Source organism: Crocuta crocuta, unplaced genomic scaffold, assembly GCF_008692635.1.
Source record: "Crocuta crocuta isolate KB4526 unplaced genomic scaffold, BGI_CrCroc_1.0 scaffold179, whole genome shotgun sequence".
Taxonomy (NCBI): domain Eukaryota; kingdom Metazoa; phylum Chordata; class Mammalia; order Carnivora; family Hyaenidae; genus Crocuta; species Crocuta crocuta.
Genome location: NW_027551568.1, coordinates 13,122,552 through 13,141,911, shown reverse-complemented (window position 1 = coordinate 13,141,911; position 19,360 = coordinate 13,122,552). Strand labels below are relative to the sequence as shown.

General features: G+C 44.9%; 1 protein-coding gene across 1 annotated transcript; it reads right to left on the bottom strand.

Moving 5' to 3' along the window:
* Nucleotides 1-5,763: 5,763 nt before the first annotated feature.
* On the bottom strand, nucleotides 5,764-15,185 carry CLRN2 (clarin 2). Its single transcript, XM_077750432.1, has 3 exons — nucleotides 14,933-15,185; nucleotides 8,757-8,936; nucleotides 5,764-6,029 (listed from the first exon to the last, which is right to left on the bottom strand). Exons 1-3 carry the CDS (start codon nucleotides 15,183-15,185, stop codon nucleotides 5,764-5,766), a joined length of 699 nt encoding a protein of 232 aa, XP_077606558.1.
* Nucleotides 15,186-19,360: the final 4,175 nt, after the last annotated feature.

Here is a 19,360-nt window from a genome sequence, read left to right as displayed (position 1 = left end):
CTCTCTGGTTCCATCCACATCATTGCAAATGGCAAGATCTCATTCTTTTTAAAAAGTTTTTTTTAAACATTTATTTATTTTTGAGAGAGAGAGAGAGAGAGACAGAACATGAACTGGGGGAGGGCTAGGAGAGAGAGAGGGAGACACAGAATCTGAAGCAGGCTCCAGGTTCTGAGCTGTCTGCACAGAGACTGATGCTAGGCTTCAACTCATGAGCCATGAGATTATGACCTGAGCTGAAGTTGTACACTTAACCGATTGAGCCACCCAGGCACCAAAGATTTCGTTCTTTTTGTTGGCTGTAATATTCTATTCCAACATATATTCCATTCCAATCTATATTCCATATATTATATATAATCCATTCATCAGTTGATGGACATTTGGGCCCTTTCCATAGTTTGGCTGTTGTTGATAGTGCTGCTTCAAAACTCTTAAGATAATAGATTTGTGTTGTTTTCAACCACCAAGTTTGTGGCAATTTGCTTCAGCAGCAATAGGAGACAAATACAATTGTCATTTTGGATTATGTTGGAAACTTCTGTTCAAGTTTAGCTCTCATTGACCATCAACTATTGGGCAGTGACCTTGTGATTTAGAAAACAGTTTATTTTCTTCAATGGAAGACCTAGCATTTTCATTACATGCTTTGGAAGTATGAAGAATTGTTTAATTCAGTTTTCAGAGAGTTTCACATTGTTCTGGAAAGAGAGAGAAGTATATTTGTAATATAACTCCACTCTGATTTGACATAGAAGGGTTCTTACTATCCAAAAGTCTTTGTTTAATTGTATACTTTTTTGGTATATTTCCATTAATGAAAATGTGTTATGGCTTGAGTGTTTGTGTCCCCCCCACATCCATCCATGTGTTGAAATCCTAACCCCCAATGTGACATGTTTAAGAGGTTGGATGTTTGGCGGGTTTAGGTCATGAGAGTGGAGCCCTGATCAATGGGATTAGCGCTTCTAATGGAAGAGAGAGATCTTGATTTAGCTCTTTCTCTGATGAGGCCACAATGAGAAGCTGGCCATCTGCAAGCCAGGACGCAGGTTCTCCCCAGCCAGCAGGTCTGCCAGGGCCTTGAGCGTCGATTCCAGCCTCTAGAATCATGAGAAATAAATTTCTTTTTGCTGTTGTTTATTTTATTTTATTTTATTTTTTAAAAATATTTTTATTTATTTCTAGGGGAGAGAGAGACAGCATGAGCAGGGGAGGGTCAGAGAGAGAGGGAGATACAGACTCTGAAATAGGCTCCAGGCTCCGAGCTGTCAGTCAGCACAGAGCCCGACGCGGGGCTCAAACCCATGAACTGCGAGGTCATGACCTAAGCGAAAGTCGGATGCTTAACCGACTAAGCCACCCAGGCGCCCCGCTGTTGTTTATTTATTTTTGAGAGAATGAGAGCACAGGTGTGTGGGGGGGAAGGGCAGAGGATCCAAACCAAGCTCTGCTCTGTCAGCAGTGAGCCCGATGTGGGACTCGAACCCACGAACCGCAAAATCATGACCTGAGCCGAAGCTGGACTCTCAACTGACTGAGCCACCCAGATACCCTGAGAAATAAATCGCTGTTGTTTAAGGCAGTCTACAGTAATTTGTCATTTCAGGCCAAAAGGACTTAGACATCACCTATCACCCGAATGTCCCAGAGTGAACATAAAATAAAACCTTGTTTCACTGATCGTGAATTACTTCTCTGAAGCTAAGTTTCACTGGCTTTGATTCCCCCTGTTAGTATCAGTAATAATATATCAAAGTATGCATATGATAGTTATGCAGGACATATGAAAATGAATCATCATTGTCATACTCTAACCCATAGCATAGAATAATGTTATGATGAACAGTTTGACTTTACGAGGACTGCTAGGCTGGAAGGCATGGGACACTGTGAGCCCATCAGACACTTTGGTGAGCAAAAGGAAAAGACACCCCCTCTGGGTAGAAACATTCCTGAGGGTGCAGGCCATGACAAGCCAAGGGAGTGTGGGCTAGACTTGAAGAGTTACGTCTTGGGCAGGGTGTAGTCTGCACAGCTGCCTGTAGAAGCCCTGGGAAGGAGCCTAGAGGTCTATCATTCAGAAAGGCAGTCATGGTGCAGTGGGACCATGGTGGCCTTGATGTTATACAGATGATGGAGGTTGAGTCCTTTCTCTGTTATTTACTAATAGTGGGGCCTGAGCAAGTTACTTCAGTTCTTTGAACCTGCAATTGCTCATCTGTAAAATGAAAACAATGATATTTATTTTGAATAATTGTTGTCGGAATGAAGGAGACGGTATGGAAAGTGCCTGGCCCACACTAGATGATGGTCCTTATCATGTAGTGTGACTTCCTCATTTTGTAATTGAGGAAATGGAGATCTCGAAAGCACTGGGCCTCACCTAAGGCACCGTACCACCTTTTCCCAGCTGGACCCTCCGTTGGCAGCAGGGACCACTCAAGGCTGCAATGTGGTTGGGAGAAATACGAGCCCAACCTTAGTTACCTCGTAAGAGGGAATGGAGAGGTGTCCCCAGGGGCCCATGGGACAGGGTGCTGTGTTGACACCAGGGGGGGCTGCTCAGCTGCACGTGGGTGACTGCAGCAGAGGCTGGCTGTAGACAGGTGACTGCTTGGACAGCAGACAGGCCAGCTGGGGGACAGACTTGGTTATCACTCAGGGTCCGCAGCCAGTAGGATCCAAGATGAGGCCAAGTCTTCCAGGGAGTGACCAGGCTCTGGCCAGTTGACAGAACATTTCATATTCCTCCAGCCTCAGACAGCCGTGGGATGGCCAGCAGGGTAAGCAGCAGCCAGGGGGACAGGACCCCAAAGAGCCAAGCCAGTGTACCATCCCCAACCAGGAGGAGGCCAGGGAATACTTCCAGGGAATATGTGTGTGCAGGACCTCCTTGCCTGTAACTCTAGAAGCATCTTCTCTCCCATAACTCTAGTACCACCTTCAAGAGAGAGGCTACCTAAAGAATTAGCCATTTTATCCCAGAGAGCTACCATTACCTGGATGATGGTATAAATGATAAGGCTGGGTTAAATTTAAACCGCATTGGGCACTTATTATTATTTTCTCCTTACTCATGAAATGACCAGATTAACTATAGTCAAAATAAAGGGGCTACATTTTCTCTATATGTTTCAGTGATCAGGCGAGAGGACTGTGTGACCCAGGTAATCCTTCTCATTCTTTCCTCCATCAAAAGTGGCTAAATTCTCTTTGGCAATAACCCTGAGAGATGCCTTTCCGACGAACTCGATTATCTCCGGCAACATTATGGCTGCTACCTGATGGATCATGGTTTGGAGCTTTTATGGAGTTACAGATGCTTTTGAAACCCAAAAAGCCCTGGACTCTGTCACCAGGAAAATTCACAAAAGCCTGCACTTTGGCTCCTTGGAACACATCCGTCTTGGTCAAGGTTACCATCTTAATGAGGTAATTCCACGATTAGAGGCAAAACGCAGTTTCCTCTTTCCCTGTGTGGCAGTCTGCACATGCCTGAAGCAGGGATCAGGCTGCAGGCTGTGGCTGGGCTAACGATGTTACAAGCTGTCTCAGTGTGAATCACCCCCTGGCCCTCAGAGAATGAAATCTCTGGGAGGCAGGAATTTTTGTCTGTTCTCTGCTCCACTCCCAGCCCCTAGATCACTTTCAAGACTCATTGAGTGAATAATGTACCAAGCGTCTCAGTTATTTATCATAAAATAAACTGTTGCCACTCTTGTGTGATACCCCCCCCAACAGCTGTCAGCAGGACCTTATGATAAACCTGATAGAATATTGACATTTCCAGTTGTTTTCAAGACAGCACTGCAGTCTGTCACTATCTTTTGGATCCATCCCCTATCACGTCGTTAACTATCTCTTCCAGCCATGTGCCATCTGCATATTTGATGAACAACATCAGTCCGCTAAACAATACTGTGGCCCCGGGTAGGAGGGGGGAGAGGGCTAGAAGGGGCAGATGGGCCCAGCATTTAGAACAGAAAAGATGCTACGGAATCCTCCTGAAGCTCAGCATTGAGCAATGGTAGAGCAAGTCCAAATCGGGTGTCATGTTAGATGGAGCTAATTTAGGGGATTAGATAACTTTTACTTGGCATAAAGACAGCAGACCTAAGAAAGGATTCACCCCAGCCGGCCCTGTGGGAAAATGAACAAAGGAGTTTTGTACCTGCATGAGTAAGGGTTGTCCAGACAAATAAGACCAGTTGGACGTGTGTGTGCGCACGCACGCTGAGAGAGAGAGAGAGAGAGAGAGAGAGAGAGAGAGAGAGGCAGAGAGAAAGAGAAGCCATTTTTTTTAGAATTGGCTCACATGATTTGTGGAATCCAAAATCTGCAGGGTGGGCTGGCAGGCTGGAGACCCTGGGAAGAGTTGCAGTTTAAGTCTGTCAGCAGCTTGCTGACAGAATTCCCAATCCGTGGAGGGAGGTCTTTCCTAAAGCTTTCAACTGATCGGATGAGGCCCACCCACATGATGGAAGGCAATCTCTTTTACTCAAAGTCTACTGATTGAAGTGTTAATCCCATTCAAAAAAATACCTTCACAAAAACATCTAGAATAACAGGTTTGACCAAATATCTGGGTATGGTGGCCCAGCCAAGTTGGCACACGTAATTAACCACCACAGGACCACTTAAGGGAAACCCAACACAGTGCAGCAGGGTTTATCTAACTGGTGAATTAGAACAGCATTCTAATCCCGTTGCGTATTCACATGCTTCCAAGCCCTCTTCGTAATTTCATACCTTGTGCCTCCCCCTCATTACTGACTCATCCTGAAATGCCCTTCTCCAGACCTGCTTCCTTCACCACTGGAAAAAGTCTACTCATCTTTTGAAATTCAGATCAAATATCACCTCTGTGATACTTTCTTTAATACCACATCACATCCAGAAGAGTTCATTCCTTCCTCAGTCCTTTATGCACGTACTGTTACAGCATTTATCACATCCAATTGCTTGAACCTCGAACAACAGATTAGCAAAGTGGTTACAAGTATAAACTCTGGTTTCAGACCTCATCAACCGAATTCTTGACCTCAGCAAGTTACTCAATCTCTGCGTACTTTAGTTTCTTCATCTATGAAATGGAAATAAAGTAGTACCAATGATCTGGATTTGTACTGAGGACCTAATGTCTGTAGAGCTCTGAGAATAGTATCCAGTATGTAGTAACTGCTAAAAAAATGATAAGTTATTTTCATACTGAATGTTAGTGTTGCCATCTGATTCCTGTGTCCTGTGGAACCGTTAGATGTTTCTGGCAGACAGATAGGGCTATTACCATATGCCTCTTTACACCCCCCATAATATTGTGTGCAATAGAGCAGGGGTCTACAGGCATTTACTGGAACATTCAGTACCTTGTGTTTGTAGAGTGCTTTAATTGTAGATACATATATTGATTCAAAGGTTGGCAACATTATTGCCCATTTAAACCTCATTACAACCTTGTGAGGTCATTATTACCCCATTTTTCAGAGGTGGAAACTGAGAAACAGACATTAAGTGAGTCGTCCATGTCCACATGGCTGGCAAGAAGCAAAGTCTCTAACTCCAAGGTCAGTGCAAGGGAAAGGCAGGGATGCCACAGGTTCGGGAAAGCTTTCTTTTCTGGTCCAGGCACCATTCTTTCTCCTTCCGTTTCCTTCTTCTTAGGAGCACAGGCGTGCTGGACTGCAAAGCCTGCACATGAAATGAGGTCCCTGTTCACACTGCAGAACTGACTCAGGAGCGGGTGTGAGCAGGAGAGCACAATCAATACAGGATATCCTCAGCCGTGACCGTGGCCTCTTCGATTTTGGTCTTAATCTCAGGGAGCGGAATTTGACTGATGGCCACCACGACCAAGTTTGCGGCGTGGGCTGAGGCGCTGGCCACACAGATCCAAAAGGACTCTTCGTACCATTCTTCCACCACCACGAAGCGGAAGAGCTTCTCCTGGAAGTTGGCGATGCGCTCGGTCAGGTCGTGGAACCTCACTGCGGCCATGAAGCTGGCAATGGCCAAGGCCACGACTCCACCTGAAACCCAACAGGCACCCTCATACAGCCGTAATGGTTCTATGTGAGGTGGCATTTCTGTGGCACAGGCAACAAGCTTGCTTTGCGTTGAAAAACTTTGTGGGATTTTGTTTATTTTTTAAGTAAACTCTATGTCCCCAAGGTGGGGCTCAAACTTACAACCCCAAGGTGGAGAGTCACCTGCACTAGGACTAAGCCAGCCAGGTACCTTAGGACACACCTTTAAAAAAATTTTTTTTAATGTTTATTTATTTTTGAGAGAGAGAGAGAGAGAGAGAGAGTGTATGCGAGTGGGGGAGGGGCAGAGAGAAAGGGAGACACAGAATCTGAAGCAGGCGCCAGGCTCTGAGCTGTCAGCACAGAGCCCTATGCAGGGCTTGAACCCATGAACCGCGAGATCATAACCTGAGCCAAAGTCTGACATTTAGCCAACTGAGCCGCTCAGGCGCTCCCCTTACCTTTTGTTTAAGTAAAAAAAAATTTTTATGTTTATTAGGACACACTTTTTAATGTGCTTTTAACAGCACTGGATAACCCACAGTGTGAGGGGGGAGAGGAGTGGGAGAGAGAGTAAGCTTCATCTGAGATCAACTGCATCCCTTACCCGGGACGGGGTGTCTGTTGGGATACATGCAGTGTCTCCATAACTTAGGGCTTGGATGTGGACCCTGAGGGCTCTGTGGAAAGGTTAAGAACACCTTGCTGTGCAGACTGGGGTCCAGCTGAGGGTTGGACTGTTCTCTTTTCTTTATTTATCCCTTTCCCGTGCTTAAGGGTAAGAGGAGAAGGTAAGAGGAGGAGAGGAAAGCGGAGAGGCGAAGGAAGGGATCCAGATTTCATGTACTTCCCTACCTGTTCCTTCCAACCTCCATGTTCTGGGAGGTTCTCTCTCTACTCTTCTACTGCTTCACTTTAATTAACATTTAAAAAACACTTTTATTACGCTTTTTGCTTGGATTATTGTATCTTCCTTGAAGAAATTTTGAACCTCAGAGAAAATCATAAACATGAAAATACAAATTCACTTTTATCCTAAAAGCAGGTATAAACACTTTGAACATTTTAGTATATTTCTTTACATTTCTGTTTCTTTAACAAAACTGTATTCTGATGCTCTGTTTTATGCTTGGTTTTTCCTTTACTTCAACATTTTTCTATGTTGTTCAGTAGTTTGCTACAGCACCATTTTAAACTGTATTCAAGCAATACACCTAACTAATTAAAGTTTAATTGAGTAGGACTTCATTTCTGTATATCTAGATTGCGTCTAAATTTTGGTATTATAAAGTACTGCAGTGAACAGCTTTTTATATAAATCTTTGTGCCCTTTTCCAGTTATTTCCATAGTGTATATCTCTATTTGGAATTGTTCAATCAAAAAATATTCATATTTTTATGTCCAAAAGCACTAAAGTTTTGTCAAATTGCCTTTTAAAAATATTCTCAGCAGTAATACTTAAGAGCAGTATCTCTGAAGAAGGAACTTGATGGAAACAAGCATTTATTTAAACATAGGTCTGAGCTGGGGTGCATAGGTGGTTCAGTTGGTTAAGTGTCCAACTTCGGCTCAGGTCATGAACTCGTGGTTTGTGAGTTCGAGCTCTGTGTCAGGCTCTGTGCTGACAGCTCAGAGCCTGGAGCCTGCTTCAGATTCTGTGTCTCCTCTCTCAGTTTCTCCCCCACTCGCACTCTGTGTCTCTCTCAAAAATAAAAAAGTAAATAAAGATTGAAAAAAATAATAAACATAGGACTGAGCACTTTTTACATGCCAGCCACTACGAGGATTCACGTGGAGGTAAACAAGACATCTGTGGCCTAGATGGAGTGAGCCATGTGTATGAGTAATTCTGTAGGAGAGTCATGTCTGCAAGTAGAGGCAAATGCATAGTAACTGATCTACTGACATTACATGACAACGCATGCTAAAACAACATTATCTGCCTTTATAATTTATGGTCAAAGGTAGTGATGGGTTATTGCTATAATGATACTTGACCATTTGACCTACGCTTTCTGAAACAGCCCCATTTCTGGGAATTTTGTTATTTTTGTTATATATGGCTTTTTAAGTGCATAATCCCAAATCAACACACACACATACACACACACTCACTTTTGTTTTTTGTCTTGGAAAATAGGTCACGGTGGTTATAAATGATACCATGATTAAAAAAATGACAAAGAGTTTAGACTCAGTTGTACATGGGTTAGAATCCCAACTCCGCTACTTATTGTTGTGTTACCGTGGGTAAGGCTTTTAACTTCTCTGAGCTTCAGGATCTTCATCTGTAAACACGGGTCTAATAATAGCACCGCATAAGGAGGTTGTGGGGATTAAATGAAAAGAAGCCTATAAAATCCCAGGTACCTCCTCTCCTGTCATTTAGAAGGGTCCCTCCCACCCTCACACTGGTGCTCTCTTTTCCATCCTCCGCCCCCAGCTCTCTGTCTTCTCTTTTCTCTTCTTACCCCCAACCTCTCTTTTTTGTTCTAAGTCCTCAGCCACTCATGCATGCCACCCGTTTGGCTCTTTACTGTTACAGAGATCCTGCAACTTTCAGTAAAGAGGACATTCATGCTCATGAAGAAGGTCATAGACCAGGGAAGTGAAGGCTGAGGCAGGCATTTTAATTCCTTCACACCTTCCCTCCACCTACTTGGAACTCAAGTGCCACCACTTGGTGGTGGCAGTGGACTTGAATTTCTCTCCCTGGAGGCCTTCCTTACCTGCTAGGACGTTCCATAGGCAGATGCCCCCGGGGCCGTTGACCGCCCGGTATGGAACCTGGATCATGTTAAGAATGGCAAATCCCATGCTGACCAGAGCCAGGGCCAAGGCCACGAAGAGGAGCAGCAGAATGGTCACATGGAGGCCTGCATCGAGTTCCTTCACCAGGTGTGGGAAGACTGGGGAGAAAAGACACAGCCAATAATTTCCATGTCACAGCTGGGCTCGAGTTCATAAAGTCCAGGCTTGCTTACCCCTGAGGCTGTAATAGAGGGTAGTGAGGGCCAGGAAACACGTGCTGGGTTTTCAAAAAGCAGGAAACTTCCCAAGAAGAATTCATGGAGCCCGATTTGCCACTTGCCAGTTGACTAACAACCCTCTCTTCCTTGCAGTGGATGCAGAATCAAAATGTGCCCCAGGTGGCGATTTAAGAGGCACTGACCACAAAGCCCTGGGACCCAGGTGAGCTGATGCAGAGAAGCCCCGCATGGTGCCTCTTGAGCAAAGGTGGTTGGCAAGAGAGTCAGCCCAAGAAGGCCAACTGAAAAGCTTTAACCTGGGTCAGAGAGTTGCCTTCATTAAATCAGAGAGGTAGAGGAGGTTTCAGGTGCATCTGTGAAGAGCATAGAAGGGCATCGCAGAGGGAAGCCTAGACCTGGGTTCAAATCCCAGTTTTGCTCATTTGCCACAAGTATAAAATAGGATCCTCTAAACCACTCCCTTACCCATCTTACCAGATCATGAAGTGCATAGGAATAATGATAACACTTGAGAAGCACTAATAGAAAGCTAGGAGCATCATCTTGGATCCCTGAGCAAGGTAGGCATTTTTCCATGTATGATGGGCACTTAATTCTTATGTTGCACAATACTCTATTAGAATACTAATTTTCCATATTAATGTGGCAGGATAATTTAGTGAGATATTAATTTGTATCTGTTTTCTCTATATTGGCTACACCCAGTGGCTGTGGAGATGAAATGGTACCATAGGGCAGATGGTACCACGGTACCTGGGAAAGAGTGAGCTCTCAAAATGCCTCTCGTGGCTGTTGCTGTTATTACCGTTACTCTCTGACTTGGGGAAAGTCATGTGACCCCTGAGAGCCTCAGTTTTCTCATTAGTACAGTGGGGTAGCAAAAGCTGTGTGTGAACTGAGGGTATTCAACATTTCCTGGATACAGTCATGTAAAGAGCTGAACCCATTACATCGTTGTCTCATTCAGTGTTTGTGACAAGGAAATAAGGTAGATTTTATCAACCCCATTTCCCCATATGCTTGAACGTTAGGTCCCTTCTCTTTGGGCAGGTGACTCTGAATTCTATACAGGACTACAGTCCTAGCTACCATATGACATATGGGGTTTAGATCACTGTTTTCAGTAGTTACCTATGAAGAATTAGAAGTGACAGAAGTTAGAGTGCCCGGGCATACCCTTTCTTCTGCAGCTACTGCAGGGTTTCTACTGAGCACCTCCTGGTCAAATTGGGGTCTATTTGTGAGCTTGAACTCCATGCTTCATCATTTGATGTCATGCTCTGCTTCTCTTTGCCCCCCACCCCTTGGGAACCAGGACTCAAAGCTTTCCTGGTTCCCCTCACCCCCCCCCAGCCCCTTTCCCCTCTGGTTCTTTGCTGGCTCACCAGCCTCCCTATATTCACAGGAGGTTGGTGTCTCCCAAGCTTGAGAACTAGAATTGTCTTTCTCCCTTTATTTTTTAAATGTTTTTTTATTTATTTCTGAGAGAAAGAGAGAGAGAGAGGGAGCGAGAGAGAGAGAGCATGAACAGGGGAGGGTCAGACAGAGGGAGACACAGAATCTGAAGCAGGCTCCAGGCTCTGAGCTGACAGCACAGAGCCCAATGCAGGGCTCGAACCCACAAACTGTGAGATCATGACCTGAGCTGAAGTTGGACGCTTAACTGACTGAGCCACCCAGGAGCCCCGTCCTTCTCCCTTTAAAGCCCTTTCCACTGAGAAGTTTCCAGACACTCCACATTTACATCCCAGTTCTAATCTTTCTTTCCAGTTCCGTGTTTCCATTTGTATTTATCTCCATGCGGTTATCTTGCCAGCATCGAAACTTTACCCTGAGTTTCTTTCCAAGGGATTTTTCTTGGCAAGACTTCTCGTTAACCGTTGCTTCTCTCCCTTCTTAGTGTCCCTTAGGGTTTTTGTTTCCTTTCCTTTTCTTTTTAAACTTTCAGCCCTTGCTGAGAGAACACCTTGTGATCAGTGCAAAGTCTGTCCCTGACCTGCAGCAGGTGCAAAGCCAGACCACACCGGAGGAGCCCAGCCAGCTCCAGGGGACTCACACCCCAATGCTGGCGATGCAAGTTTTATACCCTCCTCTGGGACACCCCCGGGGTGGCCAGAACAAAACCGTCTTGAATATTGTCCTGCTCAGAGGTGACATTAAAACATCCTTGGGGCGCCNTGTGGGGGGGTGCTGGGAAGGAAGAGGAGGAGGAAACAGGTGTTTACTGAGTTTCTCCAGCAGCAAACAGAATGTGCTCCTCTGCTCTGGCTTCTGGCAAAGGTAGTTTACTTCTCTGTGAGCTGGGACGGCAGGGGTTTACCTGGCGCCGCCCTGGAAGGGCTCAGTCGGCCGCTCTCCTTGGGTCCCCCTTGTCCCGCAGAGCTGGTCCCTTGTCTGCTCCAGCTGCTTGTCCTGGGGATGCTTTGTGCTGGGGGATTCCTAAATTATGCCAGGCCCACCCCCTGCCACCTCACACCCTCTGTGACGGTTGAACTGTGCCTTCCCTGCCATCCGTCTCCCAAAAAGATGGGTTGAAGTCTTCAACCTCAGAACTCCAGAATATGACCTTATTTGGAAATAGGGTCTTTCAAGAGCTAATCAAAAGAAGGCTTTTAAAAAAAAATATTTTTCTAATGTTTATTTATTTTTGAGAGACAGATAGAGTGTGAGTGAGGGAGGAGCAGAGAGAGAGGGAGACACAGGATCAGAAGCAGGCTCCAGGCTCCAAGCTGTCAGCACAGAGCCCCAGGCAGGGCCGAACTCACAGACTGCTAGATCACGACCGGAGCCGAAGTCGGACGCTTAACCGACTGAGCCCTAAGAGGAGGTTAAGACAGGCCCTAATCCAATGTGACTGGTGTCCCTGTACACGGGAAGATTTGGACACAGAAACGTGCAAAGGGAAGACCATGTGAGGAGACACAGGGGATGCCGCAAGCCAACGCACGCCCAGGGCTACCATGAGCTGTAAGAGGCAAGGAAGGGTCCATCTATAGGGCTCAGAGGCTCTGCCGACAAGCTGATTTCTGAGTTCCAGCCTCTAAAACCATGGAAAAAATTTCTATTGTTTAAGTCCCCCGGTTTGTTACTTTGTTACGGCAGCTCTAGGTAACTAATACACCCACCATTTTGGGGTAACCACTCAGTCATTTCTTTTTTTTTTTTTTAATGTTTTTATTTATTCCTAGGATAGAGAGAGAGACAGCGTGAGCAGGGGAGGGTCAGAGAGAGAGGGAGATACAGACTCTGAAATAGGCTCCAGGCTCTGAGCTGGCAGTCAGCACAGAGCCCGACGCGGGGCTCGAACCCACGAACCGCGAGATCATGACCCAAGCGAAAGTCGGATGCTTAACCAACTAAGCCACCCAGGCGCCCCACCACTCAGTCATTTCTAACAGGATCCGTCCACCCTTGACGATCCGTCCACCCCATTCATCCACCACCTCCCCATTACCCTTTGCCGAATTCCAGGAGAACACTAAGGACTCCTACGGTGATGCCCTGCTTTGGGAAAGTTGCCAGCCACAAATTCCAGAAGGAGCAGCATAAGCTGGAAAGTAGGAAACTTTGGGGTCAGCCTTACCTGGGTTGGGGTCTGGCTCCAGCATTCAGGGCTCTGTGACCTTTAGCAAGTTGCCTAACCTCTCTGAGTCTTAGTTGCCTCCTAATTACCAGGGTTGCAGAGGATTAGTGTGGCACAGGTCACAAGTTTGGTGTCTTGCACGTGAACATTTAGTACAAATGAATTTAAAAGTACATTATTGTTATTCATTCAGCCAATGTGTTTGAGGGCCAGTGTTTTGAAGCACTCTTCTGGGAGCTTGGGATCATTGATGAGAAAAACCACAACCCTTGCCCTCCTGGCACTACATACCAAAGGGGTGGAGGCAGATAATAAATAATAAACATAATAGATAAATTTTCTAGTATGTAAGAAGGCAGTTGTCATGGTAACATGACACATCATGCTATATAATTACCAGGGGCTATTTTTACTATATTCCCGAAGCACTCTCTTACTCATTAAAGTCTGGAACAGTGCTGCTATTGATGGTCACTCCTTAGTCCTAGCTTTGGAACTTCCTTCGTGAGATTCATTAATTTCAATTAACTGCAACTACTTAAACATTGTGCCGTTTCTCCCTCAAAACGCGCGTGCGTGTGTGTATGGTTTTAGAAGAATCTCAAACTTCAGAAAATTGCAAGAATGGTACAAAGGAATTTTTTTCCTCCTGAATCATTTGAAGGTAAATTGCCCCTGCATCCCTCAGTATTTCAGGGTCTGTTTCATTCAAAAACAGGTTCTTTTACAGAACCACAGCACTAAAATCACTGAGTCAACACTGGTCCAGGCCTGCTATTTAATCCTGATGCCCCAATCAAATTCTTCATTTGTCTCACCAACTGACATTTTTAACAACAGACTCAATTCAGAATCACCTGTAGTTGCCATGGTCTCCTTTTGACATGTCCTTTATTTTTATTTCTTTTTTATTATAAAATGTTTTTAAAATTTTTAATGTTTATTTATTCTTGAGAGAGAGAGAAAGAGAGAGAGAGACAGATAGAGTGGGAGCAGAGGAGAGGTGGACAGTGAGGGAGACACAGAATCCGAAGCAGGCTCCAGGCTCTGAGCTGTCAGCACAGAGCCTGACGGGGGAACTTGAACTCACTGACCTGGAGACATGATTTGAGGCGAAGTCGGTCACTTAACCGACTGAGCCACCCAGGCACCCCTATTTCTTTATGTGTACGTGTTTCAGTTTTTTGTGTAATGTTTTTAATAAAGCTATTTTTACAATATCCTTGGTGTAATTTCATTGCTGGGTACATAGATATATTCCCAGAGATTTTTTCCCCTGAATATCCATAACAAATATGTATTTCCTTTATGTATATAAGTAATGCCAATTCGTATTATTGTATTTATCAATGGCTTCAGCTTGCTGTCTTTATACATTTAATAAGATACTTACCCTCGGCAGGAGTCTAAAAATACAATGCTGAAATATAGAAATCAAATGAGTAAAATTCCTTATCCCCTTGCATTGCATTTTGTTGATTAATTATGGTTGTGGAGGACACTGTTCTCTTGAGCGATCTAATGGTTTCTAAAGGCTTACAGGATATTGCCCTTTTTTGCTTTGTTTTTTAATTCCCAGAAGACCCTTCCTGAGTCGGGCTTGGATTCCTGCTCTATTTACATCCAGAGCAGCTCTGACGTGAGACTGGATGCCAGCCGAGGGCTGTGCCTGCTCACGTTCATGGAGAGCCTCCAGGGTCTTGCCCCAGGTCTCCGCTCCAGTGGGTGCCCAACTTGGGCTTTCAACCCAACAGTCGGATTCCAGAGCCCAGGCACACAGCCCTTTTGCCCATTCTCAGACTAGGGACCTTTTATAGGAACAGAAGTGGAAACGTGCTGGGCTGGCCGAGAACGCCCAGGTCACGTCGCAAGGGTCTGAAGTCTGGCTCTGCTCCTTCCGGGGGTGGGGGTGGGGGATTCCAGGCAAGTTATATAACCCCTCCACGTCTCAGTGTAGTCCTCCGCAAAATGGGAACATTAAGAATTCCTTCTTTATAAATTTGTTATAAGGGCTTAAAAGAGAGAAGCCATGTAAAGCATTTAGCAGAATGACACATGTAGGCGCTCTATATTAATAGTTATTCCTAATAGAGGTCAATTACAGAAGTATAGAAATCCCTATTTTTAATGTTTTTTTCTAAAGTCTCTACAGAGAGAAAAAAAGGTCTCTTCTTGGTGCTGAACAACCTTTCGGTTACTGTAGACTTTGTCATAATGCCTTAGATTGAGGCAGACGTCAAATTTCACAATTAGACATAGGCACCCTTACAAATGAAAAGAAAATAAAGGTTCTAAAGCAGCTTGCATGCCCCCACCCCCCCATTATACTCACTTGTGAATTGGGACTGGCGGCCCCCGAGCCCGCACTGTCTCACTTTACATCCTTGGAAGAGCCCATAATAGATATCCCCAATGAACTTGATGAGTTCTGGATCTGTGGCGTTGACCAGGTCCACTCCAGTCTGACAAAGAATTTTCCCACTCAGCCAGTGGGGCACTGCCAGGGCAACAATGATCAGGATAAAGGAGGAGAAGCTGAGTAAAGATGCCAGCCCATACCACGCCTTTTTGAACCATCCAGGCATTCTAGACGGCGCAGGTCATCCCACAGGTGTCCAAGCAGTAGCGGGGGTCGCTGACATTTTCTGGACACTGCAATCCCTTGCTCCAAGGTCAGCTCTTACAAATACATCATTTCAGAATTTCAAGTGCATCCTCTGGTCCTCCCTCAGTGCCTGCCTCCACAGCCCATGTTTACTACAACCGCATCCGGAAGTCTCTACAGAGATCGCCTTCGCCTGACTTGAGTGTAGAGGAGTGTGTTACTGAAGGAAGTAACCGTATATCTCCCACTAGACTTAGGTTTCAGCAGAGGGTTTAATTGTTCCCCAGTTCAGGTATTTAAATAACCCTGGTGCGGAGCTCTTAATGGCCAGAAAATTATTTGCAGGCAAAACTAGGTAGTTCTGGCTATAAAGAGACACTAACTATTCTAAGAAAAACGCATACAATAGAAGGAAAACAAACGTGTAATGATTAGCACTTGAATACTTGCCAACAATGCATGGTGTCAAATGTCCATCTCTTTGCTGCTGGCCTGGGTATTTCTTTCTCTAAAATGTCACTGCTGTCAGAATCTCCAGAACTGTTACTAATACCATGGTATGACCTTTGTTCTCAAGGCTTTTAATTGAAATGTGTAAACAAGGCTTCACGATTCTTGGATTTATCACTGGGTGAATCTGCTGTGAGTAAAACAGCAGGAGGAGAACGTGTGTGGCTGGTGGGGAGCCCGGACCCCACACTCACATTCCTCTCCCCTCCTCCGCCCTTGCGTCTTCTGAAATGGGCAAGAGAAGTGTTTTTCTAATGTGTTAGCAAGTGATCACCTTGCTGGAGGCTTTATTTCTTCTCATACTAGAGATCTTTTTTTTTCTTTTAATCTGTACCCACTAGTAATGAAATATTCCCTACTTTCTATCTTATACTGTGGCTTTTCAATTTTGATTTTTAGTCTATTACTGAATGTCAACTTTATGTCACATGAGATTGGGAACAGCAATTATCATTAGTTTTGGGTAGTCAAATTGGACAGAAGTGGCACAGAAACATTTTTATTTGGTCATAGGAGTCTGGAGAGGGGGTCAGGAGTTTGCATTGTTAACTACCAGGAGTTCCAAAAATGTCACCCAGAGAGAAGCAAAGGGCCAGAAGGACATAGGAATAGAAATGTCCGTTTCCTTCTCTATATCCTGTAAGTGGGGTTCACGTCTGTGGTTTCTCCACAATGAAAATAAAGAAGAGTGTCTCTGAAGCCTGTGTAGAGCTCTCTCTGCATAAAAAGGGCTTTTATTATATGCTTGTTATCCCCTGATCCTGCAGTAACCCTTTGTGGTAGTTGAGGGATGTACTATTCTAGCGATTTCTCTCAGGAGAAAACTGGATATTAGGACTGGGGCTGGAATTCAGGTCTTTGAAATACAACAGCTCATCATCATAAACTTGAAATAGCAGATGTTTTTCTGGAAACGAATCCATATGAAAGGCTGGTTAATAAATGACCCATTATAATAATAAAATATAATAATAATATAATCTATAATAATATAAGGCACATTAATAAATAAGCAACAATGTTACTTATTCTTTTTTTTAATGTTTTTTTTTTTTATTTCTAGGAGAGAGACAGAGACAGAGAAGCGTGAGCACGGGAGGGTCAGAGAGAGAGGGAGTCACAGACTGAAACAGGCTCCAGGCTCTGAGCTGACAGTCAGCACAGAGCCCGACGCGGGGCTCGAACCCATGAACCGTGAGATCATGATCTAAGCGAAAGCCGGACGCTTACCAACTAAGCCACCCAGGCGCCCCCCAATGTTACTTATTCTTATTGTAATGGTAAGCATGCTTTGGACCTGTGTAATACGTTTGCATTGTATTTCTGCCTCAGTTGATTGACCTTTGTCAACTTTTGGTGTTTTAGGGATTAAGCAATTATTTTTAGAAAAATTATTTTAGAAAAATATGCAAAACAAATGATTCCCAACAAGCTTTTGCCATGCTGAATGGAAGTGTGGTTAAGTAGAACTCTATTGAAGACCTGGGTTCCAATTCTTATTCTTCTGGGCAAGTGCTTGAGATTCTCATGGCTTGGGTTTCCTAATCTGCCATGGGATCGCTGTACAAAGTGAAATGAAATAGTACATGCACACCGCAGCATAAAGAGAGGGCACCAAGTAAATGGTGTTAACCTCCTCATCCAGTCTTCTAGCAATTCTGTTCCTGGAAATGAAGCTTGTGATAATAACTTGCATTGTGAGCAGCGTCCTGTTCTCTGAGGAACGTATTTCTGTGTGCCTTACCTGGCACAAGTATATTGAGCAAACGTCTGTGTGTCTGCTATGTACGACGCACCGTGTATGGGTGGAGGGTGACACAGAGATATATGATATGGGAGCCTGCTGTCAAGAAGGTCATATAGTGTTAGGGCAGTAGTTCTCAACAAAGGGTGATTTTGCCCCCGTCTTGGTCTCTTCGGCCAACTTAACAGTCTTTTAAGTTTAACCAAGCACCTTTAGCTTGAGTGATTAACTAAACTTTTCTCTGTATATCTACAGATCATGCATTGTTTCCTAGGAAGACTCCGAACCGAAGCCTCTTGCACAGCCTCCCTCCTGGGTCACCAACAAATACCAACCTCTGAGAGATAACAGAGATAATGTCTGCACACAATCAAGAAGTGTTACAGACCACTGTGCTCCCCTTTTACTGATTAACCGGCCTCAGTTCCTTTAAAAGTCTCTGTGCCAGAGAGAAACCTTGGAGTTAGTATTTGGACAGGAGTCTGCCTTCTCCCCAGGTGGCCAGCCTCCCGAATAAAGCTCGTATTCCTTTCCAATCAAAACTCTGTCTCTTTTCTAGTGAAGGGCAGCTGAACTTGGGTTTTTCTGAAACATTCTCAGGGGACGCGTGGCAAGATTTGGAGATACTGTTTATACTGGAGGGGTGGGGAGGCCACTACTGGCATCTAGGAGGTAGAGACCAGAGACGCTGTAAACATCCTGCAATGCACAGGACAGCCCTCCCCTATGCCCCCATAAAACCGATAGTGCTGGGATTGAGCAGCTCTGTATTACGGGCATACTCCATGGACGGAAGCCACTAGTTTACAAGAAAGAAAATGCCAGAAAGAAAGAAAATGCTCTGTTAGTGGGGGCAGTTGGTACTATTTGGTGGGGCCTAATTGTGGACCTTTAACATGCTTGTCAAATGGGGGCTTACATACAGTCACAGAGGTCCAAGGACAGTATTATAGGACTTTACATCTTAAACTCTGTCTCTACCAGACCACAGGCCTGTTGTGTCAGTGTAGTCATACTTTTTAGAGCTGTTGTAAAAATTTTCATAGTTTTTGGGGGGTTTATTTTAAAAGCATTAATTTGTGAAGGGTTCGATATTTAAAATACAGAATGCTACAATTTTTGTATCATTGTTTTGGCAATTTTTAATTTTCAAATACGGCCCCAAATAGATATTTAAATATCCCCACCTCCAAAATGGAAGAGCACTGAAATTCACAATTTCTTTTTTTTTTTAATATTTTTTAATTTATTTCTAGGAGAGAGAGAGACAGACACAGCGTGAGCAGGGGAGGGTCAGAGAGAGAGGGAGATACAGAATCTGAAACAGGCTCCAGGCTCTGAGCTGTCAGCACAGAGCCCGACGCGGGGCTCGAACCCACGAACCGCGAGATCATGACCTAAGCGAAAGTCGGACGCTTAACCGACTAAGCCACCCAGGCGCCCCGAAATTCACAATTTCTAAGAAGTCCAGTGAATTGTAACAGAAGTAGTGGCAAAAACAATAACACTAATAATGCTCAGTCGGCATTTATTGAGCTCCTACTATTAGCTGCACACTGCTCCAAGACCTCTAGCATTATCTTTTAAAATCCTTTCCAAAACCCTAGGAGGATAGACTATTAGTATTCCCATTTTAGGCAGAGGAGACTGAGGCCCAGAGCAGTTAAGCAAGTTGCTTAGGGCTACAAAACTATTAAGTAGGGGCCAAGCAGTCGGGCTTCAGAGCCTTCACGCTTATTTAAAGGTTGACACGCACACGTGGTTTGTCCTGTCTCTCCCATAGGACTCAGCCTCGTGAGCGCGGGCGCCACCCACAGGCGCGCACACCTGTTCTCCGCCCTCCCCACCCTTAGCCCGGCGCCCTGCACGCCGCGGGGGCCCAGCACCTACAGGCCGGCGGG